This window comes from Panthera onca, chromosome A3 (genome assembly GCF_046562875.1).
Source record: "Panthera onca isolate mPanOnc1 chromosome A3, mPanOnc1 haplotype 2, whole genome shotgun sequence".
NCBI lineage: Eukaryota > Metazoa > Chordata > Mammalia > Carnivora > Felidae > Panthera > Panthera onca.
This window is the reverse complement of record NC_138341.1, coordinates 73169398-73193856: the sequence shown is the minus strand read 5'-3', so window position 1 is coordinate 73193856 and position 24459 is coordinate 73169398. Positions and strand designations below refer to the sequence as shown.

Below are 24459 nucleotides of genomic sequence, written 5' to 3'. Positions count from 1 at the left end.
TGGCTTTGGAGAATGGGAACTTCCAGTCACACCCTATCATCTTTTTGACGTGGAGAACAAAGACAAAAGAAAAAATTAAATTTCCTTACAACTTCTAGCCCATTGACAAGTCCTTGAGACAGGCAGAATGACCTTCCTCTAGGAACTCAACTGCCTCCATGTTAATATTTGCTAAGGGCAAAAAGCAATCTTAGCTTCACATTATTCTGACCTCCAGGATCCTGTAGGTCTCCTTTAACATATAAATATTCCTTTGGAAACTTCTTTTATCTCTACCCCCCCAAGATATATGTTAGCAATCATCCTCCAAGCATGTGGCCCACTGATACACCTCTGAAGTGTCTCATTACTAAGGTTTTACTACTAGACAGTAATAAATTACCTCCTTACAACAGCTAGCCACCCCCCCCCCCCCCCCTTCCTGGAAACCTTGTTTCCAAACTTCCTTAGAGACTTAAGCTATCTCTAACCCCTTCCCAGTTTGAAGGTATATAATCAATTGCTCCTCACAACCCCAGTGCAGCTCTTTCTGCCCACGGGTCCTGTCCCTGTGCGTTAATAAAGCCACCATTTTACACCAAAGATTTCTCAAAAATTCGCTCTGAACTTTGAACCTTTCCACATCACTTCCCAAATCTGAAAAACCTTGCATTTTGAGACACACTTGGTCCAAAAGGTTCAGATAAGGAGTTGTGGACCTGAAGTACTTCCATCAGTTATTGAGCAGATTCAACTAGTCTATGTAAACAAATTGGAAAGCTCTGTGTAGCCAGCAGGTTTTCATAAACATATAAAGTGCCGTGGCGCCTGGGTGGCTCAGTCCATTAAGCATCCGACTTCAGCTCAGGTCATGATTTCAGGGTTCGTGGGTTCGAGCCCCGCGTTGGGCTCTGTGCTGACAGCTCAGAGCCTGGAGCCTGCTTCAGATTCTGTGTCTCCCTCTCTCTCTGCCCCTCCCCTGTTCATGCTCTGTCTCAAAAATAAATAAACATTAAACAAAATTAAAAAAAAAAAGTGCCTGCCACTTAGCAGTGTATCAAGTGCCTACTAAGTGTAACACTCTGAGAATTCAGGATAAACAGGGGGCTTGATTCACTGCAGACTCAATTCTTTTTTCCCTCGAGTTCCTGGCGGAAGCGCTCTAACTACGGAATTTTTCAGGCAGGCGCGGGAAGGTGTTTCTCCGCAAGGGCCGCTTTCCCCGGCCGTTGGGTTAGCCCTCTACACCCCGGCCACTAATGCCCACGCGGTGCGTGCTCTCCCCCCAGCTCACGGCCCCGCCACCGCCCTTCCACAGAGGGCTGGCTTTCCCGAAGCGGCGGCTCCGAGGCTGCCGTCGGCTACCAGCCCGAGCGTTCCTGCCTCGACCAGCCACGGAGGGAGGGCAGCAGGCCTGTTGCCTTTCTTGCCCTGGGTGCGGGGGCCCCGCGCGGCCTGCCAGCCCCTCCTCTCCTCACGTCGCCTGGCGCCCCGAGGGGGCGGGGCAGGTCGCGCACGGGCCGCTACGCCTCTTGCGCCCGCCCCAGCGCCTGTCGATTGGCCGCTGGGGCCAGTGTTCCTCCTGCGCAGCGCACCTCCCCCCAGATTTCCCGCCAGCAGTCGCCGCGCGGTTAATTCCGAGCTTCTAGGCGCTGGGTCCGACCGAGCGGTTGGGCCTTGTCGGCCGTCGCTATGTCGCGACAGAGCACGCTGTACAGCTTCTTCCCCAAGTCTCCAGCGTTGAATAATGCTAACAAGGCCTCGGTCAGGGCCTCAGGTGAAGGCGGTGGTGCCGCCGCTGCTACCCGGGCCTCCGCTTCTCCCGGCGGGGATGCGGCCTGGAGCGAGGCCGAGCCTGGGCCCCTAGCGGGCTCTGCGTCGCCACCCGAGGCGAGGAACATCAATGGAGGGCTGCGGAAGTCGGCCGCGCCCGCGGTCCCCCCCAGGTAGCGCGGTGTGTGTGTGTGGGGGGGGGGGGGGGCGAGGGCGGGGGCACAGCGGCGGGGCGCAGGGAGCCTGGGGAAGGGAGGCTTGCTTTGGAGGATTGCGGGGTGCGTAGCCAGGCCTTGGGTTCGGAGGAGGTGGGGCTGTATACTTGGCTTGAAACAGTGCAGGGGTTGAGTTCGTAGCCTTGGCGTTAGGGGGCATAGATTGTAAACAGGGCAGCAGGAAATTGGCTGCAGGAAGAAGGGGGGGGGGAGGAGACGTGCAGACTTCGTAGGAAGAGATGCGTTCCGCCAGGTGGGAGGCCGCGGTAGAGATGGAGTGCAAACTGGTTGGGGTAGCGAGAAGAAAGGGGAGATGGGAGCGTTGGGGGTGGGGCGGGAAGAGAAGGGAGCTTTGCAAGCTCCTTGCGGGGTGCGCACCCAGGGCGGGGGAGGGGGTGGTGTTTGCCTGCGGCGGGGGAGGGGTGGCGGGAAAGAGGAATGTCTGCGGGGAGGATGAACGCTTGCAGCCCAGAGGTTGTGGGGGGGGGCGGCAGTGACTGGGATTCGAGGAGGAGGTTCCTCCTTCAGAGCTGGGATAGTGATCTGGGGGCCATTAGACGTTCGGGGAACACACTTTGATGCTTGATTTGAGCCTTGGACGCCTAGACTGTGGGGGCGATGGGCCCTCGGCCTGCTTGTGTGGGCTGTTGGGGAGGTGGGAGTGGGGGTGGGCCACGAGCTGTGTGCGTCGGGGTTGTATCACGTCGCAGACCGAGGGGTCCGATTGGTCGGAAGGAGAATTGCAGGGCGGGGTGGGGCGGGGCAGGGGGGGGGGGAGCAGAAAGTGCTGGGATCCGGCTGGGTCATCCCATAGGTAGGCCGAACATGCACCAACAAATGGAGAATTTAGAAGCCGTGTTAATTTTGACACACGTGGTGGAAGTGTCGTGTGGAGTTGAAAAAGATGTTATGATACAGTGTCTCTTTTGTTGACGATTCCATGGGAGGAGGGGGCACTGTAATTTTTTCGCAGTTAAGAGTGAGCTTGGAAAGGCCTTGAGCTGGCCCTGGACAGGGATATACCGCCACGATTGTGGGGAATCCGGCCGGGAGGTGTCCTAGCTCTCCGAGCAGTTCGGTGCTGTTCCACGGCTTGGTTGGCCTTTTGTAGGAGAAGCGGCGACATTTTGAAAAGCTTGTATTTGCTGTATCCCAGGTATTGTATTAGGCACAAAATGTAATGCTAGCCGTTTGAAAGGATGAAGAAATAGAGGTTAAGAAAAAAAAAAACCCAACTCATTCAAGATTGAAGTGTTAGTGGTTCTGAGTAATCCCAATGTCTTTAGTTTTAGGTGTCCTACAGATTGTGAAGTCCAAGTGTAAATTATAGTGTTACCTTCCTTTAAGCGACCCTTTCAGGCAGTGAGTTTATGTAGTTGTGTGAAGAGTAGTAGGGTATGCCTCTGGCTTAAAGATTATTTGGGGCTCTTTTTTTTTCTTTTTCTTTTTTTTTTCAATATATGAGATTTATTGTCAAAATTCTTTTTTCTTTTTAAGTTTATTTATATTGGGAGAAAGAGCGAGTGTTCGAGCGGAGAAGGGGCAGCGGGAGTCTGTCCTAAGCTGCGCTGAGCCCGATCATACCTGAGCCGAAGTCAAGAGCTCAACTGATGAGCCACCCAGGCGCCCCTTGAGCTTTCTTTTTGAGAAACAGCAGACACTAGAGCAGTTCTTGAAAAGGGTACTTTACTCATCAATTTACATTTATAAGGGAAACCTCCATTTGTAAAGATGTCTCCTGCTTTGAACCAGGAAGAGGAAAGATAACTAAAAGTGGATAAAACGTTTCTAATGGAGATGGTTCTGACTTAAATCTGCATAACAATCAACACTTGTTGGGTGTTCTTTCCCTGGTACCCTTTGGTACCTGTCCCTCTCCCCACCCCTCCTCCATCTTTCTTTTGTCTTTAGCTGCAGATGGTATTTAAGGTGGTAACTTGGAGCTATCTCTGGGAGTTAACTGTTTCCCTCAGTATCTCCAATGTATGCAGGAGGTGTACATGTTAATAAACCTCAGTTTGGTTTTCTTCCGTTAATCTTTTATTACTGCGGGTCTTAGCCAAGAACTCAGAAGGCTAGAGGAAAAACATTTTTCCTCCTCTAACATGTGTATCTTCCATAACATTGTTTTTCATAAAATTTTTCATCATTCATTGTAAGAAATGCAAGATGTGTTATAATGTTTATTTGAACAGGAGTTGACTATTCTTGCATCCATGCTAAAAGGACGTATTTATTGTGTGGTTGTGTTTTATGTATTGAAAAGTACATGCTCGGGGCGCCTGGGTGGCTCGGTCGGTTGAGGGGCCCACTTCTGCTCAGGTCATGATCTCACGGTCTGGGAGTTCGAGCCCCGCGTGGGGCTCTGTGCTGACGGCTCAGAGCCTGGAGGCTGTTTCAGATTCTGTGTCTCCCTCTCTCTGACCCTCCCCCGTTCATGCTCTGTCTCTCTCTGTCTCAAAAATAAATAAACGTTAAAAAAAAAAAAGAAAGAAAAGTACATGCTCCTTTTTTTTTTTTTTTTTTTTTTTTTTTTTGAGGTCTGAATTCAGGAGACTTGTAAAAACATGACATTGTTTACACTTGACCACCTGCTAAACGGACTGTTTCCAGAGTATTCAAGAAAGATCAGCATTTGATACTAAGCTTCTGAAGAGACTCCAGTATATAGATTTGACCTTCATTCAACAAATGCCCATGTACCTGCTCTGCCAAGCACAGTATTAGGCATTGTGGGTCCAGGATACAACCTTATATAGAACAAGCAAAAGAGTAATTCTTAGAGTAGGAGCAGAGTGTATGAGCTCTGTGAGCTTTGGTGAGGGGAAGAGAGTATATATGACAGGGTAGGCTTTCATCTCTTCGGGGTGAAACCCAGCAGACAGACAGGAGTTAGGCTATGGTGGGAATAAGGGGGTGTTAGGAAGCTGGTTCAGGAAGAAGGTCCAGCAAATTGTGGATTGAAGGAAAGGAGATGTGAGCCTTTGAGAGGTGTGTAGGGGTTCAGTCATGAACCCCCTTTTTCTTTATTTTTGACTAAGATAATTGAGAGAGCTGTAATACGTATGGCTTTTTAAAATTTGAGCACTTTAAATCTGGCTTTTTAAAATTATTATTACAAATCTTGGCTAGTTTATTTTTTACAATCTTATCTCAATGATAATTGTCTCTCTTTGAAGTGTATGCCCCATCCACATTCACAGAGGAGGAGTGGTCAGACCTGGCAAATCTTTAAGCACCCTTGTCTGTACTAGTTGTAAGTCCTTTCCTAAGAATTTTCATAGTTAAATGTATTTGTAGATAGCAGTATACTTTTCCAACTAATATGACATCAATATAGTATTACTTATTGTAAGAGAAAGAATTCTAGCCCTTTTAAAAAGTATCCTGTGGGCTCAGTTTCACAGACCTAACTTGTTTTAATTGATATAATTAAAACGGGTATTTAAAGATGCTCAGCTTGTCATAATTTGGTCTGTGGGAGCCTCTTGTGAGCTTTTACAACTTTTTAACATCACCTCAGGACTTTTGAAAACATTCATTCTGATGACCCTTCTCCATCCCTGCATGGAATTAAGCTGCTCCACAAAGAACCTGTTTTTGTTTTTTTAAAATTTCCTTTAGGTTTCTTTTCTGATCCTGTTTAGAAAATAGTAGACACCAGTTTGGATGACAGTTTATATGGTCACCTTAGATCCTTAGTGCATAAGTGATGGGTAACAGTTAACCCAAGCTGAAGGAGAAGGAAAGGGTATATATGGGCAGAGGTGTACTGGTAGGGGGGTAGGTCTTGTAGGGGCCTTGGAATTAGTTGCTCTGATTACTTCTCTTTTCTCAGTACTGCATTTAGTTATTTGAGGGTAGAGGAAGTCTGCTCTAATGGTCCACCTTGAGAGTTAGGTGCAAACACTGGTAGCTGATTTCTGAAGTTGGTCTGAAAGTGCTTTTGTGTTATATGCACATTTTTGTTTGACTCTTTTATTGTTTATAGAAGCAGATTCTAGCAGTGCTTTGGTACCTACTGAATTTTTTTTTAAGTAGATAGCTCAAAATTGATTATAAATTTGGGGGCACAATCAGTAATTGACAACAAAATTATGGACCAAAAGGAAAGCAAAAACGTGATTTTTTTTTTAAAGCATAGTTTTAAAGATCTGTTCAATATATATTTAGCTTTACTAAGTCATTTCTCAGTTTTAGTTGTATGAGTTTTGTTTTTTTTTAATAATTAGCTCTATGCCCAAAATGGGGCTCCAACTCCTGACCCTGAGGTCAAGAATTGCATGCTGTACAGACTGAGACAGCTTGGCACCCTAGTTGTATGAAGGCTTTTACATTTATTTTTCTGAGCTATCTGGTTTTTCCTTTTTTTTTTTTTTAACACTATCTTTAGAATCTCAAGAATATTAAACATTTAAGATATATTAACATTTCTGGGGTGCCTGGGTGGCTTAGTGGAAAGAGCCTGCAGCTCATGATCTTGGGGTTGTGAGTTTGAGTCCCATGTTGGATGTAGAGATTACTTAAATAGATTTAAAAACATTTATATTAACACTTTAAAAACATATAAAGTCATAATTGGATTAGAAAATTTTTTTAATGTTTATTTTTGATAGAGCACAAGCAGGGGAGGGGCAGAGAGAAAGGGAGACACAATGTAAAGCAGGCTCCAGGCTCTGAGCTGTCAGCACAGAGCTCAAGTGGGCTTGAACTAATGAGTTGTGAGATCATGACCTAAGCTGAAATCGGAAGCTCAACCGACTGAGCCACCCATGAACCCTATTTAGATCTTATTTATAAGTATATTGTAAGATATCATTCCAGTATTTATTTTGGCATTTCAGCTTGGGCTTTAGGAAGAGCCAGTGTATTTTACATTGTAATAAAATGTTTAAATTTTTTTTTTAACGTTTATTTATTTTTGAGAGAGAGAGCATGAACGGGGGAGGGTCAGAGAGAGAGGGAGACACAGAATCTGAAACAGGCTTCAGGCTCTGAGCTGTCAGCACAGAGCCCAACGCAGGGCTCGAACTCACAGACTGTGAGATCATGACCTGAGCCGACAACTGAGCCACTCAGGTTCCCCTGTAATAAAATATTTAGATGTGAGGTGACTTTTTGGCCCAGATATTTTCAAATTTGATTTGCATAGGGCTAAAGATTCTTGTTAATACAGTTATATGAAAAGGGAAAAATGTTAAGATTGTCAGAAAACATAGCTAAATATTAAAATACAGTTAATACATGACTGTCGGGCAAAGTTTTAAGTAGAGCCAGTGAAATAGGTGGATGTGATTTTCATAGGGTTATCAGGCTTTTATGAAAACCAGTGTATGAAAAACTGGCAGGTATTCAAATTATAGCATATTTCAAGATTGCATTATATTTCCATATTTAAAAAAATTAAGAAAAAAAATTTTTTTTAATGTTTGAGAAAGAGAGTGTGAGTGGGGCTGGAGCAGAGAGAGAGGGAGACACAGAATCTGAAGCAGGCTCCAGGCTCTGAGTTGTCAGCACAGAGCCCGACACGGGGCCTGAACTCAAGAACTGCGAGATCATGACCTGAGCTGAAGTCAGACACTTACTGACTGAGCCACCCAGGCGCCCCCCCCCCCCCATTTTTTTTTTTTTTTACATTTATTTATTTTTGAAAGACCGAGACAGCACAAGTGGGGGAGGGGCAGAGAGAGAGAGGGAGATACAGAATCTGAAGCAGGCTCTCAGTGACGCGTGGGACTCGAACTCAAAAACTGTGAGATCGTGACCTGAGCCAAAGTCGGATGCTTAACTGACTGAGCCACCCAGGCACCCCTATATTTCCATATTTTAAAAGACAGGATTTAGTGTTGGTAGGAAAACCTGAATATTTGCATGGATTAAAATATATGTTCCTTTTATTTTGGTATTCTTTGGAAACTACAGAACTGCTAGAAATTTTTATTTTATTTATTTATTTTGAGATTAAATTTTTAAAATTACCTTTAAACAATTGGAGTGTACCCACAAAATTAATAGATTTAATAAGAACTCTGTTAGCATTAAGTGAAGAAAATTTTTAATTGAAATGTTTAAAATACCTAGTTTTATTACACAGTATATACAACAGTGTATTTTATTACCCACTTAATTCTCTTTTTGGCTGGAAACCACTGTTTCCTGGGCCGGAATTTTTAAAATGTCATTTTTAGCATTAGTAGAGGAACAGTGCATATTACTAAACATTTTAGCCTTAGCATTTTATAGTTTACTGCCAATTCCTAACAGCAGAAAAGTTAGATTGTGTGTAAGATTCTTTAAGTATAAGGTTATATTTAGGGTATGGTGATGTTGAAAAACAATTTGAACAGTTAATTTTAACTTTACAAATAAGGAATTTATTTCAAAACTAGCTTTTTACGCTTTTTTTCCTCCAGTAAGTATGGCTATCTGCCTTTCAAGATAAACTTAAAGATATTAACAATTTTTAAGTTAATTTATTTATTTTGAGGGAGTGTGCATGAGCAGGAGAGGGGCAGAGGGAGAGAGAATCCCAGGCAGGCTCCTTGCTATCAGTACAGAGCCTGACATGGGGCTCAATCTTACGAACTGTGAGATCATGACCTGAGCCAAAATCAAGAGTTGGATGCTTAACTGACTGAGCCACCCAGGTACCCAAGACATTGAATTTTTAAATTGGTTGCTTTGGAAATTTATCTTTTCTAATTATTTTTGAGACCTTTGAATACCACTGTACAGTTTGTTTTACAATTTGCACTACATTTGTATAAATGGCAGTTAATAACTTGAGTCTTACTTAGCTCAAGTTATTTCCTTTGGGATAAAACTAATGAACTTATTCATGTTAAAACAGTAATATTTTATTACATCTTAAGTTTAGGTATAAAACTAAAATTTTTTTTCATGTCTTTGGGTCTCAGAAACTTGAGTTACTCTTACTTGAGGACAGAAAGGAATTTTCAGGAGGCAGGTGTGGCCATGTCCTTTTTGGCTCAAGAATTTTGATCTAGTCGTGACAGTTTTTCTGGGATCCCATAAGGAAACTGAGATTCCTGCAAGTGCTCTGTTGCCTCATACCAGGCAAAACAGAATTCCACTGGATTTGAGGCATCCTGTTCCCTTGAACTTCAAATGTACTACCAAGATGGGGCACCTTGGGTGGCTCAGTTGGTTAAGTGTCCGACTCTTGATTTAGGCTCAGGTCATGATCTCATGGTTTGTGGGATGGAGCCCCACATTGGGCTCTGTGCTAACAGCGTGGAGCCTGCTCTGGATTCTCTCCCTCTCCCTCTCCCTCTCCCTCTCCCTCCCCCTCCCCCTCCCCTCCCCCTCCCCCTCCCCCTCCCCCCTGCTTGTGCTGTCACAAAATAAACTTAAAAAATGTATTACTAAGATGCATTCTTGTCAGTCTGTTATGCACTAACTCCATTCTTGAGAATTTGTAACTTTTATAAATGTTTTTTTTAACGTTTATTTATTATTGAGAGACACAGAATGTGAGCAGGGTAGAGAGGGGGGAGACACAGAATCTGAAGTAGGCTCCAGCCTCTGAGCTGTCAGCACAGAGCCTGACGTGGGGCTCGAACTCACAAACTGTGAGATCATGACCTGAGCCGAAGTCGGTCGCCTAACCAACTGAGCCACCCAGGCGCCCTGAGAATTTGTAACTTTTATAAGACACAGATGTAATGAAACAGCTGGTGTCCAGTTCAGCCCTTAGTCCTTACCCTGCATAACTCTGTACACACAGGCAAGAAGAATAGTTGTCTTTAATTTCACAAATCAAGAACACTTTTTTTTTTAAGATTTTATTTTTTAAGTAATCTCCATACCCAATGTGGCGCTCGAACTCACAACCTTGAGGTCAAGAGTTTCATGTTCCACCGACAGCCAGCCAGGCACTCCAAACCAAGAACACTTTTTAAACCTCGCTCCATAATGGTCAGGCTCAAGGCTCATCTACGTATACTGAATAACTTCAATACTTGGGGAGAAACTGCCTCAAACTATCCAATGATGGGGTTTAGGCTTAGCTACAAACACACCAAAACCTTACCTGAGTCTCCATCTTTTAAGGGATTTAAGTGTCTTTGAGAAGGGCAGCCAGGCTTGACAGATAGGTATCCCAACTGGTCCCCCTTTCAGAAAAATCTGCTTGGATAACACAATTTGAAGCCTGATGTCTCAAGACTATACAGAAATACGCTTCATGAGGGGAGACATGTTCATTGAAATAACATGTATTTGCTCTTTGGCCAATCTTGTAAAAATTATTGCCACGGTTCAGACTCACAACTGTTAGTGTCTTTACAAAGACAAAAGATGTTTCCTTCCTTTAGCAGCAGAAATAAAAGGCCAGCTTTAGGGTAGTCCCAGGTACTTTGGTACAAAGGCTGTGTGGTTAGTGGCTACCTGGCTGGAGTCAAGGGGAAGACTGCTTGACAGTAGGGAGGCTTGTAAACAAACCATTCTGCACAGCTGTAAGGGTCTTTGTCTCCTGTTAATGGATGTTAGTAGCCAGGAGGCACTTAATAGTAGAAGTTTGTTTGAAATTGTACAGTCACAGCTTCCTGTTAAAGATGACCTATGCGGTGAGCTTGATGGCAGTATTTATAGATCTTTGCTTGTGTAGGTTGCTATAGATTTAAGAGTGCACATACTGTAAAGGCCCTTGAGAAAAGTCCCAGCTGAATCATGCTGTTGTTTTTCTCTTCTAATTGTCTAGCCTAGGGGTTTCCATATTCACATTTTTGAAGAAAAGGAATAATTTCGTTATTGGGTCTGAATACAGTGGCCCCAGGTGACTAACGGAAGCTATTCTAAAATGTTCCGTTTGTCATACTTATTTTACTTTTGCAGTTATTCAATGAAATCTTTAAGCAAGTTTAGAAAATCTTGGTATATAGTACTTGAGCAGAATTTATCAGCTGTTGTGGCTTCCTCATCACTGAGGGACTGTGCTGTAGTCTTTTAATTTTTATTTTTATATTTTAATTTTAATTAGTTAACATACAGTGTTATGTTAGTTTCAGGTGTACATCTGCTGTAGTCTTTTAAGCTAGATTTTTCTCTCCCTACCCTCTCCTCCTTTCCCTTTCTCAGGAAACCTTCAGGACCAAATCATTTTGTTAAGATTGAATTTCTGTTTTCGAGTCTAAAGGCATATGTACTCAATACTTCAGGGATGTTAGGCACTTTACTGACATTTTCCATAAAACTAGATTTTTAGGAGTGAAGGATAGTAGTGTGCTAGGTAGCTTTTGGAATGTGTGGAATACATAGGAGCTTGACTGGAGACTGATTCCAAGCAGAGTCTAATGAGGTAATATTTAATATCATTAGCAAATTACATAGTATGCTTGGTATTTTATTAATACTGTGGGTCAGGTCCTGTTCCTGATATATACTATATGGTGGTATGCAGGCATTGATGTGATGCATTATAATTTGGAGAGCATGTACAATGAGTCTTGTTGTTAACATTGTTATTCTACCAGAATTCTGCTATAGTTTTTAAACTTTGAATGATTCTGAGTAGTTTCTCACCTTAATACCAGAATTCATTATATTTGTGTTTGTCTTAATAGTTAAATAATAAGCATTGTGATATTTGCTTATGTTTTTAAAATGACTTGAACATCTGATTTTTAAAAATCATTAATTCTAGGATTTTTATGCTTGAATATTAATGCCAGAATTCATAGGAGTGTTAATGATACCTTCCTTGGAATTGCTTTTATTTGTAGGTAATTGCCTTGAATGCAACTTAACCAAATATTAACCAAGTTATATATTTCCTTTTGGCAACAGTTCTTGTGACTTCTCACCAGGTGATTTGGTTTGGGCCAAGATGGAGGGTTACCCCTGGTGGCCTTGCCTGGTTTATAACCACCCTTTTGATGGAACATTCATCCGCGAGAAAGGGAAGTCTGTCCGAGTTCATGTACAGTTTTTTGATGACAGCCCAACAAGGGGCTGGGTTAGCAGAAGGCTATTAAAGCCATATACAGGTAAGGGAGTCCACTCTGCAGAATGTCTGTGAGAGAGAGTGTGCGAGAGCAAGCACGCATGCACGTGAGCACAAGTGTCTCCGTCTCCTATACAGTGAAATTAAGTGTATTTTATGCCAATAAATTTCAGGAGTGGCAGGAAATGCTTCCAGCATGGGAAGAGGATAAGATAGATGGGGAAAATATAAGATGCTGTAGCTGGTCTTCAGTAGGTTTGTTGCATGGAGTGGAATTTTTCTGTCTTTTCAGTTGACTTATGGCAATATCATGCCTTTAAAGGAAAAATGTTTTCATGATTAGATCTCATTTGGACCAAAATATCAAATTCAGATATGAAAAAGGTAAATTGACACAGTGTCCTCATCTTCAAGGGTCCAAGAGAAAGGCAATGCAGTCAGGATATGTAGCATATAAATCAGTGTCATTCTCTAGGACAGATGGAGATGCATGCTTACCTGGCCTTCAAAATCCTCACCTATGATTACGTCTGAGGTGAGTTTCACATCAGATTTCTGGAACCATAACTTTCTTTTTCCAGGCCCAGCTTTTTTATGGTCCTAGACATCAGCAGTCCCGCCTGTGGGGCCTCACTTGGGCCAGGTGCACTTTCTCAGTTTCTTGAATTATATAGTGCATGCACATGATGTTCGCAGGATTCAGTGCTTGTACATACACTTGATGATGAATAAGTCCTTATCTGTTATCCCCAGACTCTCCAGGCTAGGATGTTGTTGAACTCAAGTGTTTTGGAGTCAGAATAAGGGTCAGTTTCCCAGGAATCTCTGGGAATCATGCCTTTTGGTCCTAGCACCGCTCATCCTGCAGGGCAAGGAGAGCATACTGAAGAAAGTTCAGTCTGCACAGAAATCTGACCTGCAGGACAGAAAGAGAATCTGGAAATTTGGTGCTGTCTCCTGCACTAATTTGCTGTATAATCTTGGCCAACAAAGCAACTCAGATACTGTTCACTCATGTATAAAGTGAGAGAGTTGAACTAGATGACAAATAAGATCTTTTCCTAGGACTGATTTGGAGATTCTACACAAAGCTTTGGCAGTATGACTTTAAAAATACCAAAAAATTTTGCATTTATGTTGTCATTATTTTGTAAAGGCACCCTCTGCATACTGCATTTGGCCCTTTAAATTTCTAAATCATTGCAATAGCGTGGATGAGGAAAAGTAGGTTTTTAATTTTCTTTTTTCTTTTTTTTTTGGTCTTAGGATTGTAAAGTAGTTTGCATCAGGGTTTTTCGTGGAATGATGTCATTAGATAGCTGGGGGGTGAGTATAGCTGCAAACAAGGCACTGGAGAAGTTAGGAGCCACCCTCCAATGGATTTTGATTATCCTAACTTTGTAGTGTTGGTGCAGCTCTTTAGAAAAATGAAAAATTGTACCTTTATTTTATTTAGGCAGCTCATTAAAGTTGCAAATTCCATGACACTTTAGCATGTACTTAGTTTTAGTATTCAGTGGAAAGAAGGAAATAACGCCATGTTTGGAGCTTTCAAATGTAGACAAATGCAGGTTTGTTTTCTAATTATATTTGGTTAGAAGAAAACAGACATTCCTAGTTTGTGCCATTAGATTTGTGATCTTCTGCATCTAATCTTTTGCTCAGTGGATAGTGTCATTTAAAATTATAGCTCTTTAAATGCAAGGAGTAAAGAAAGAGTTTTGCTTGAAAACAAGACAGTTTCACTTGAAAACAAAAAACATTCAAAGTCTGAAATGGGGTACCCTTCCAAAATATTAGTATCCTTACCAGTAGAGGGTTTTTTTTGGTTTGTTTTTTGGTTTTTAATATATCCTATTTAACTTAGGGATAAACTTAGTATCATAACTCCATTTAACTGAGGGTGTAGTTTTGGCCTTCCTGAAGTAATAAAAAAAAGGGTCTCAACACAAACACCTTTTACATGTCATGCCTCACCTGAAGAGGAGGTGGGCTTTATCTATTTAGGGCCACTTCCCAAGAAATTAGAAGAGAGATGAAGTGGTCCTGGATGACCCAACAGTTAAGGCAACTTCAAGGAGGTAAAATAGGTAATTTAAGTTTCACTGGTAATTTTTTCCCTGAGAATTCCTTCCTTGTTGGCTTTCCTGGTCTATTAATCAGAAGTAATGGGTCATTAAATTAAAAACTAGATTCTCATCATTCTTCATTAGGACAGGTGTTGTAGGTTGAGTCCACTACCCCACCAACAGGTCCTATTTATAAGAATAAGATTTGCTAAAGAAATATAAATTAAATCTAAATGTAAATTTTTTAGGTTCAAAATCGAAAGAAGCACAAAAAGGAGGTCATTTTTACAGTTCAAAGCCTGAAATACTCAGAGCAATGCAACGTGCAGATGAAGCCTTGAATAAAGACAAGATCGAGAGGCTTGAATTGGCAGTGTGTGATGAGCCCTCAGAACCAGAGGAAGAAGAAGAGATGGAGGTGGGGCATTGTTAAACAGTCAGTTGTTACTTCTGTTGGGAGAGTGATGGAAGGAGGGGGTGGATATGCAAAGTGATGTTCTCTTATTTATATGTTGTTTGCATATATATATACACTTTAATATTTGTACACATACGTCTGTATTTCCTCAGGACTGTAGGTTAAATTAGATTAGAATCTCAGCAGTCATTTTGCTTAAGTTTTACAGCTTCAAGCCTGGTGGAGGACACATCGTGTAAGAGGTAGAACCATTTTTGGTAACAAGTAATGAGCTCAGGACAGTAAGGACATGGTGACAAAATTGGTCATGGTATCTGGTAGTAAGCCTCTATAGGAGGGTGTGGTCAAGCCCTGGTAATTAATTGCTTGGTTTTATGTGTTCATTCCTTTTTTTGTTGTTGTATTTTGTATGGATGAGAATAAAGGTTAAATAACCTTGACATACAACCTGGGTTTCAAATGTTAGTGGTCACTATTTGACTGAATTAAATTCTGTTAAGGAAGAAATAATTGGTTCATTTAAAACAAACATGGTCATTATTCTCTAATTTAAGAAATTACTGAGCGGTGTGCTGAAGAGATTCTATTACAGATAGGGAATAAACAAGTTAATCTAATGGGTATTTTAAGAGAAATGAGAGGAAAAGTGTTTTTAATCTTATGTTTGAGGTTGAGAGCAGGGATCATAACATTCATCAAAGGTTTAGAACTGGATGGTAATACAGAAATCATTTAGCCTCCTGTGACTTTACGTATGGGGGAGATCCACGATAAGTGAATGTGCTGTGCCCAAGAAGATACAGCTGGTTTGTGGAAGGGCAAGGACTAGAACCAGTAGAGATTGCTTACTGCTTTCTTAACACTTAAGAGTTTATAAAGTGGCAAATTTCGTAATACGTCCATCTGTAAGAGGAGAGGTGACCCTGGAAGAAAGATAATGGAGTTATTTAAAGTTGTTTATTTCCACAGCTGACTGTTCCTGGGGGCATCACTTACGGGCATTTGTGATGTACGGTCATGCTAATGGGCTGCATCACTATACAGGATAGAACTGTCATGATAGAATCACTTAATCCTGTAATGTGATACTACTGAAACTGATATTCTTTGAGGAAAAAAATAGTTTCTCATTTTTGGAGATGGGTTCTTCTCTTGACATAGGAAGTATTGAGAAATACTTCACAGCAGTACTGTAATTTTCCAAATTGTTTTGTATTTAAATAACTCTTTCCTTGCCTGCCAGGTAGGTGCAACTTACTCATCAGATAAGAGTGAAGAAGATAAGGAAATTGAAAGTGAAGAAGAAGTGCCACCTAAGGTGCAAGGATCTAGGCGAAGTAGCCGCCAGATAAAAAAACGAAGGGTCATATCAGACTCTGAGAGTGATGTTGGTGGCTCTGATGTGGAATTCAAGCCAGATGCTAAGGAGGAAGGAAGCAGTGATGAAATAAGCAGTGGAGTGGGGGACAGTGACAGTGAAGGCTTGGACAGCCCTGTCAAAGTTGCTTCAAAACGGAAGAAAATGGTGTCTGGAAATGGCGCTCTCAAAAGGAAAAGTTCAAGGAAGGAAATGCCCTTGGCCACCAAACGATCAACTGGCATTTCATCAGAAACCAAGAGCACTCTGAGTGCTTTCTCTGCCCCTCAGAATTCTGAATCTCAAGCCCACACTGGTGGAGGATGTGAGGATAGTAGTCGCCCCACTTTCTGGTATCATGAAACTTTAGAGTGGCTTAAGGAGGAAAAGAGACGAGATCTCCACAGGAGGCGACCTGATCACCCCGATTTTGATGCATCCACACTCTATGTGCCTGAGGATTTCCTTAATTCCTGTACTCCTGGGATGAGGAAGTGGTGGCAGATTAAGTCTCAGAACTTTGATCTTGTTATTTTTTATAAGGTGGGGAAGTTTTATGAGTTGTACCACATGGATGCTCTTATTGGAGTCAATGAACTCGGGCTGGTATTCATGAAAGGCAACTGGGCTCATTCTGGTTTCCCTGAAATTGCATTTGGCCGATACTCTGATTCTCTGGTTCAGAAGGGCTATAAAGTAGCACGAGTGGAACAGACTGAGACCCCGGAAATGATGGAGGCACGATGCCGGAAGATGGCACATATATCTAAGTATGACAGAGTGGTGAGGAGGGAGATCTGTAGAGTCATTACCAAGGGTACACAGACCTACAGTGTACTGGAAGGTGACCCCTCTGAGAACTACAGTAAGTATCTTCTTAGCCTCAAAGAAAAAGAGGAGGATTCCTCTGGCCACACTCGAGTGTATGGAGTATGCTTTGTTGATACCTCACTGGGAAAGTTTTTCATAGGTCAGTTTCCAGACGATCGCCACTGTTCTAGATTTAGGACTCTAGTGGCACACTACCCTCCAGTACAAGTCTTGTTTGAGAAAGGAAATCTCTCAACAGAAACTAAGATGATTCTGAAGGGTTCATTATCCTCCTCTCTTCAGGAAGGTCTGATACCAGGCTCCCAGTTTTGGGATGCAGCCAAAACTTTGAGAACTCTCCTTGAAGAAGCATATTTTAAGGAAAAGTTAAATGAGGACAGTGGGGTGATGTTACCCCAGGTGCTTAAAGGTATGACCTCAGAGTCTGATTCTCTTGGGTTAACACCAGGAGAGAAGAGTGAATTGGCCCTCTCTGCTCTAGGTGGTTGTGTCTTCTACCTCAAAAAATGCCTTATTGATCAAGAGCTTTTATCAATGGCTAATTTTGAAGAATACATTCCCTTGGATTCTGACAGGGTTAGTGCTACAAGACCTGGTGCTGTTTTTGCAAAAGCCAATCAACGGATGGTGCTAGATGCTGTGACATTAAGCAACTTGGAGATTTTCCTGAATGGAACAAATGGTTCTACTGAAGGGACCCTGCTAGAAAAGATTGATACTTGCCATACTCCCTTTGGTAAGCGGCTCCTAAAGCAGTGGCTTTGTGCCCCACTCTGTAGCCCTTATGCTATCAATGATCGTTTAGATGCTATAGAAGACCTCATGGCTGTGCCTGACAAAATCTCTGATGTTGCAGACCTTCTAAAGAAGATTCCAGACCTTGAGAGGCTGCTGAGTAAAATTCATAATGTTGGGTCTCCCCTGAAGAGCCAGAACCACCCAGATAGCAGGGCTATAATGTATGAAGAAACTACATACAGCAAAAAAAAGATTATTGATTTTCTTTCTGCTCTAGAAGGATTCAAAGTAATATGTAAAATTATAGAGATTATGGAAGAAGTTGCTGACAACTTTAAGTCTAAAATCCTTAAGCAAGTCATTACTTTGCAGACAAAAAATCCTGAGGGCCGTTTTCCTGATTTGACTATAGAACTGAACCGATGGGATACAGCCTTTGACCATGAAAAGGCTCGAAGGACTGGACTAATTACTCCCAAAGCAGGATTTGACCCTGATTATGACCAAGCTCTTGCTGACATAAGAGAAAATGAACAGAGCCTCCTGGAATACTTGGAGAAACAGCGCAGTCGAATTGGCTGTAGGACCATTGTCTACTGGGGGATTGGCAGGAACCGTTACCAGTTGGAAATTCCAGAGAATTTCATCACTCGTAATTTGCCAGAAGAATATGAGTTGAAATCCACCAAGAAGGGCTGTAAACGATACTGGACCAAAACTATTGAGAAGAAGTTGGCTAATCTGATAAACGCTGAAGAGCGGAGAGACGTATCATTGAAAGACTGCATGCGGCGACTCTTCTATAACTTTGATAAAAATTACAAAGACTGGCAGTCTGCTGTTGAGTGCATCGCAGTATTGGGTAAGACTTTGAACAAGTTTATTCCTAAAGCTTTGGTTAGTGATGCATTATGTCCTAGTTGTACATTAAGATTTACATCCATTGGAGAGTTGCCACTGAGGCGGATCTCTGAACATAGATAACAAGGTATATACATCTTGATGTGTGTATGCTTGCCTCCTCACTAGACAAAATGACTAGTTTGTCCATAGCAATTTAAGTTGTTCACTTTTTGGCCTTACTCAGTCTTGAATAATTGAACAAAAAAAATATTTTTAGTACTTTTAATGAGGCAATGTGTTTTAGATCAAATTTCCTTTACAGTGGAGTTTTTTAGTATTTGATACTGTTTTAATTTAGTCTAACAAAAAATAGAAGCTTAAATCTTGGCCCATCACTTGTTAATTTTAACTTTTGCATCCTTTCTGATTATCAGTGCATCTCTTTTCTTTACATGCATATTTCAAGATTTTAATCTTTTTTCTTTTAGCCCAAATTATCACACTTTCTTTCCTGCAGTTGATTTCTCAGAGCCCTGATTTATAGATTTGTAATTTGGTAACCTTTTCAAAAGCTTAATATCCTTTTTCTTTAAATTTCATGGCCAACTTATTTGGAACCCTTGGTGTTTCAGTTTAGGTTTTTTCCCTGTGGTTTAAAAACACGGTAACCAAATTTGTAACAGAACTATTTTGACCTGAACATGGCTGTCCAGAATTGGCATCCTTTTTGTACCACATTTTTTAATTTTTTAATTTTTTAATTTTACAGAGAGAGTGCATGCTAGCAGTAGAGAGGGGCGATGGAGAGAGAGAATCCCAAGCAGGCTCCGTCCACGTTCAGAGACTGGATCCCACGGTCCTGGGATCACGACCTGAGTCAAAATCAAGAGCTGGATGCTCAACCAACTGAGCCACCCAGGCGCCCCTGTGCCACATATATTCCTTAAACCAATACAGCTTTGAATAGTTCAGTGGGTAATTTAAAAAAAAAAAAAAAAAAAATTCCCTCAGCACAGGTGTTCAAAATTGTGAATTTATTCTTGGTTGTTTTATATTAGGGGCACCTGGGTGGCTCAGTTGGTTAAGTATCGACTTCGGCTTAGGTCATGATCTTAGGTTCATGGGTTTGATCACTGTGTCAGGCTCTGCTGATGGCTCAGAGCCTGGAGCCTGCTTTAGAATCTGTGTCTTCCTCTGTTTTTCTGCTCCTACCCCACTTGCACTCTGTCTCTCTCTCTCTCTCAAAAATAAACATTTAAAAGAACTTAAAAAAAAAAAATTGTTTTATATCAGTGTGCCTATTGTGAAAACATTCTGCTTCTAAGAAGTGTTAGCTCCAGGATTAGATCAAGTAAAATAGGTCAGTATAGCATTTCCCAGTTGTATCTCTTAGCTTCCCCTGGCATTCCTCTGGTCTGTATGTTAGGGGACTAAGTGTTTTTGAGATTGGGTGAGAAGTGGGATTTGGGGCCAAAAATGAGAGTTCTCTTTTCATTACAAATGCTATAATAGAAGACCCCTAAAACATTTAGGCTGATGACTGATTTTAGGTTATTGAATGCATTAACAAAGCATTTTATGTATTCTGGAGTGCCTTTTAAAGAAAAGAAAAAACACTATGTCTAAAAAGCAAGTAGAACATACCACCACCCTCCACTGAGAAAGTGTTTGTTTTGTTTAAAAACAATTTTTTTTTAACGTTTATTCTTTTGAGAGACACAAGACGGTGTGAGCTGAGGAAGGGACAGAGAGGGAGACACACAATCCCCAGCAGGCTTTTTATATTAATTAGTTGGGTCTTTGTGTTTATCAGACCTCAAAAATCAAGCCTCACTTTTACCTTAACAGATGTCTTACTGTGCCTGGCTAACTACAGTCGAGGGGGTGATGGCCCTATGTGTCGTCCAGTAATTCTGTTTCCAGAAGAAGACACACCCCCCTTCTTGGACCTTAGAGGATCACGTCATCCCTGCATTACGAAGACTTTTTTTGGAGATGACTTTATTCCTAATGACATTCTAATAGGCTGTGAGGAAGAGGAGGAGGAAAATGGCAAAGCTTATTGTGTGCTTGTTACTGGACCTAATATGGGGGGCAAGTCGACACTCATGAGACAGGTAAACTGACCTTTAAGGTTTTACAACAAAGTTACTTGTACGCTTTAGGAATATATTACATATTTAGGCCCCTTTCCAAATAGCACATGAATAACAGAATTCAGTCACTAGAATACTAGGAAACAAAGGAAAAATGTATCATAAAACAGAATTGTATTCACTTCATCAAATGTCTGTCTGATGTACAGGAAGCCTATATTTAAAAAGGCTAGAAAAATAAAAAGGCAAGGGAGATTTCAAGTTATGTCTTTATAAACTTTGACTGGATTCATTTCCTCTGAAGGTAGGTATATTCATAACGATTGAAAATGTTGCAGGTTTGTCCTTTAATTAGACTCATTTGTGGGAATCCTTATAAAAAACCATGACCGACTTGTTCAGATAGGAAAGCAAATAAAGTTTATGACCTCGAGTAACTGTTGGAAACTGCTTTTAGGGAAGACAATAAATACGTAAGGGGTTGGCTGGCCACTGAGGTAAACCATGATTTATATTTTTTAAAGGGTTATAAAAAGGAAAAAAAAATGTGACTGAGACATTGGGCCCTTGAACTGAAAATGTTTGCTGACCCCCTGCTCTCCTGTATAATCTTATACTTATGGTCATCAAATTTCCTAACTAGCAAGGGACAGTACGGTTCTAGTTGATCGGTTTTGATTTTTTTGTATTTCTGTCAAGCTCTCCAGGTGATCTTAAAAAATGAAAATGGGGTGAGCCTGACAAAGTGCAGGAGGGTTCCATCCTCCCAGATTGATTTGGTCTGGAATTGCTTCTAGGCATCAGCAATTTTAAAGAGCTGCCAGGTGATTCTACTGTGTAGCTAGCCAGGGTTAAAAATCACTGATGTAGTGGGTTCAGACCTCACAGGCTGAGGTTTTCAAGCCAGTTAGGCCCTAAGCCTTTTGCCTTCTCTAGGCTTCGCTGTGCCTTTTAGGAGTGCCTGACTCCTACCATAATTGTTCTTTTGAAAGATAATGTTTATTAGCTTGGCCTTGCTGTCTTCTGGATATATATAGATCTGTATCTGTCTATGTATCTATGTTTTTAATACCAATTAGAAATGACCTTTCCCTCCATTTACAGGCTGGCCTGTTAGCTGTAATGGCCCAGACGGGTTGTTACATACCTGCTGAAGTATGCAGGCTCACACCTATTGATAGAGTATTTACTAGACTTGGTGCCTCAGACAGAATAATGTCAGGTGAGTTTTCTTTTCCACCTAAAAGGCTTTATTATTTGACCATTCATTCTGTGTTTTAAGTGATAAACATATCTGCCTTCAGATATATCAGACATCTGATGAATTTGACAATTCATTTCTATGTTTTAAATGATAAATATATCTGCCTGCATATGAGTCATTTAAATTTGATGTTTTTCTTCTGGAATGCTTTCAGACATTTGAAATCATTTTACTGTTTCAGGAATTGCATGCATAATCTGTGTAAAAAGATTTAACCTGGGTAGCTCATGGATTCAAAGAATATGAACCTTAAAGATGAATGTACTGTTTTAGGATTCTTAAAGCTCTCCTTCACATATGTGTGTGTTTTAGGTGAAAGTACATTTTTTGTTGAACTGAGTGAAACTGCCAGTATCCTTACACACGCAACAGCACATTCTCTGGTGCTTGTGGATGAATTAGGTAAGACATTACAATTTCCATTTGAAGGCTATTTTTAAAACTTTAGTACAAAGAATTACTTTTCTTGAAGATGGTTGACAGGACAGTTCTCTAAAAGAATGCACTCACCTTTGCGCCATAGACCATAGTTGGAGATAAGAGATTGAAGAGATAATGTGAAAAAGTTCTCAGTATTAAGAGATCTCAAGCCTTGGTAATTAATCTATCAAAATACGGATATTTAAGGAGAAACCAATAGGACATTTCTGAAGATGACTGGTACCTGAACAGTATGCTTTAAAGAAATGCACCCCACTACAAGTGCTGCTAAATGAGACCAGACCTATTTAGCTAAACAGGGCCTATTATTTGGATGCACTAATTGATGTTACTGTTCTATCTTCATTTTTTTCTTTTTTTCTATTGTAAGGTAGATCCTTTTGGGTATTAGGCAGATACGTAATTTATGCATATTTTACTTTCATAGGAAGAGGTACTGCAACATTTGATGGAACAGCAATAGCAAATGCAGTTGTTAAAGAACTTGCTGAGAACATAAAGTGTCGTACATTGTTTTCTACCCATTACCATTCATTAGTGGAAGATTATTCTCAAAACGTTGCAGTGCGCCTGGGACACATGGTATGTGTAAATTGCTTATGCAAAAGGTTAGATTTTTGAGGGAATCAAGTCAGGTACTTCCATTACTAGCACATGAATATAACGTAATAAAATATTTTTCTTTTTTAGGCATGCATGGTAGAAAATGAATGTGAGGATCCCAGCCAGGAGACTATTACCTTCCTATATAAATTCATTAAGGGAGCTTGTCCTAAAAGCTATGGCTTTAATGCAGCAAAGCTTGCTAATCTTCCAGAGGAGATTATTCAAAAGGGACATAGAAAAGCAAGAGAATTTGAGAAGATGACCCAATCACTGCGATTATTTCGGTAATTATACTTGGATATGATTTTGCCATGCAGCCAACCTTATTAAAACCATAAAGGGGGATGGTTGATGTGAACTCAATTTTTTTTTTTTTTTTTTTTAATTTTAAGGGAAGTTTGCCTGGCTAGTGAAAGGTCGACTATAGATGCTGAAGCTGTCCCTAAGTTGCTGACTTTGATTAAGGAATTATAGACTACATTGGAAGCTTTGAGTTGACTTTTTGACAAAGGTGGTAAATTCAGACAACATTATGATCTAATAAACTTTATTTTTTAAAAATGACCATTTTTCCATTTTCTTTCTAGGAAATTAAACCCTTTTAATTCTTATCTACCTTCTACATAATGGTTATTGAATACTCCACAATATATTAAGTCTAGATGTTATGGTACATGCATACACTTTCAGGCTGTTTATACCCACTGTCACCAATACACATAAATGGGGGAGGGGGAGCTATGAAACTGTATAGGGCTGTATATATACTTGTCTCAGCTTAATGCAGGAAATTGTTTTTATAATTTCCAGCAGTTTGTCTAAACTGTTCAAAAAAAAACTATGAACAGAGTTCAAATACAGGACTGTTTTGAAGAGACTTTCTAAAGTGTACTTTAAAACATAGTAGTTTTTACCTTTCACAAAACTGAGTTACAAGAATACTTTTGTTTTACAGTGCATCCCTTCCTAGGAAGTCTCATTAAAACACTCACTTTTTCTAGGGGTGATTTTTGAATGCTGCACAGGGAAGGGAAGGAAATAATAGTCTTAACTTTTCTTAAAGGATACCAGAAACATTGCTGGATATAATTTAAGATTAGTGTTTTCTCTTTCATAGAAAGAACGTACATACTGGGACATGAGTACAGTTACAGCAAGTCTAGGTGTGCTAACAAAACAGGGCACATTCAAGTACAAGAAGATTTGCTTGAAATTAAAAACAAACTACATGAGATTAAAGCATTAAAATCATATTTCTCAATCTGAATACATGTTAAAAAAAAAATCAAAAGAAACGCAGAAGTGCTAGCTCACATTTTTACCATATTACAAAAGCAATTGGTACCCATGTCCATAAAGGCAGCAACAAAGCTGCTTGTCTATTGAAGAGTACTACTGCAAATTGGACTGCATTCAATGCTAGTTGTAAAAACACCAGCTTTTTTTCAGAAGTTGGTATCTGTACAAAATTGCAGCTTATTTCTTCACTTCTGTCCCTTCAAAAGTCTTTACACAGTAATGCTAAAACACCCAGCTTTGAGATCCTGAGTCAATATATTGCCACTTTCTTTTTGGTAGCTTGAGCTTCATAGTGTCAACTGACCTCGTGTATCCATTTTTAATACAGTCTCTTCCTGTAGCATGGGCAAATATTTTAAGTCTTCTTCCAAAAAAAATGTTTTAAGTTATGATGTTAGAATGGCAGGACTTTTTCTTTAGGGAAGGAATTCAGTTGTGCTGCAATGTATTAGATTCTATAGGTGGAGCAGAGTCATATAGTGTATCTGTATCATGTGTAGGCTCACCAGCTAATGTACAAGGATTAGACAGTGTTCCAGCACCACAGTCACAGAAAAACCTAAAGC

General features: G+C 40.7%; 2 protein-coding genes across 3 annotated transcripts in view; one reads left to right on the top strand and one right to left on the bottom strand.

The window, feature by feature from the left end:
- The first annotated feature begins 1571 nt into the window (after nt 1-1571).
- Nucleotides 1572-23158, top strand: MSH6 (mutS homolog 6). Of its 2 annotated transcripts, none has more exons than XM_060606464.3 (10): nt 1572-1925; nt 11775-11974; nt 14249-14418; nt 15662-18206; nt 20036-20304; nt 21388-21505; nt 21860-21949; nt 22416-22570; nt 22679-22878; nt 22987-23158. In XM_060606464.3, exons 1-10 carry the CDS (start codon nt 1672-1674, stop codon nt 23066-23068), a joined length of 4083 nt encoding a protein of 1360 aa, XP_060462447.3. In that variant the 5' UTR covers nt 1572-1671; the 3' UTR covers nt 23069-23158. The 2 variants fall into 2 exon arrangements, with proteins under 2 accessions (XP_060462447.3, XP_078300562.2); XM_078444436.2 differs by lacking the exon at nt 1572-1925 and adding an exon at nt 1992-2220.
- The window catches only part of FBXO11 (F-box protein 11), an 84395-nt gene continuing 83060 nt past the window's right edge, over nt 23125-24459 (bottom strand). The window contains exon 23 of the mRNA XM_078444437.2: nt 23125-24452. Within this exon, the coding sequence (XP_078300563.1) occupies nt 24323-24452 (130 nt within the window). The 3' untranslated portion in view covers nt 23125-24322. The remainder of the gene's footprint in view (nt 24453-24459) is intronic.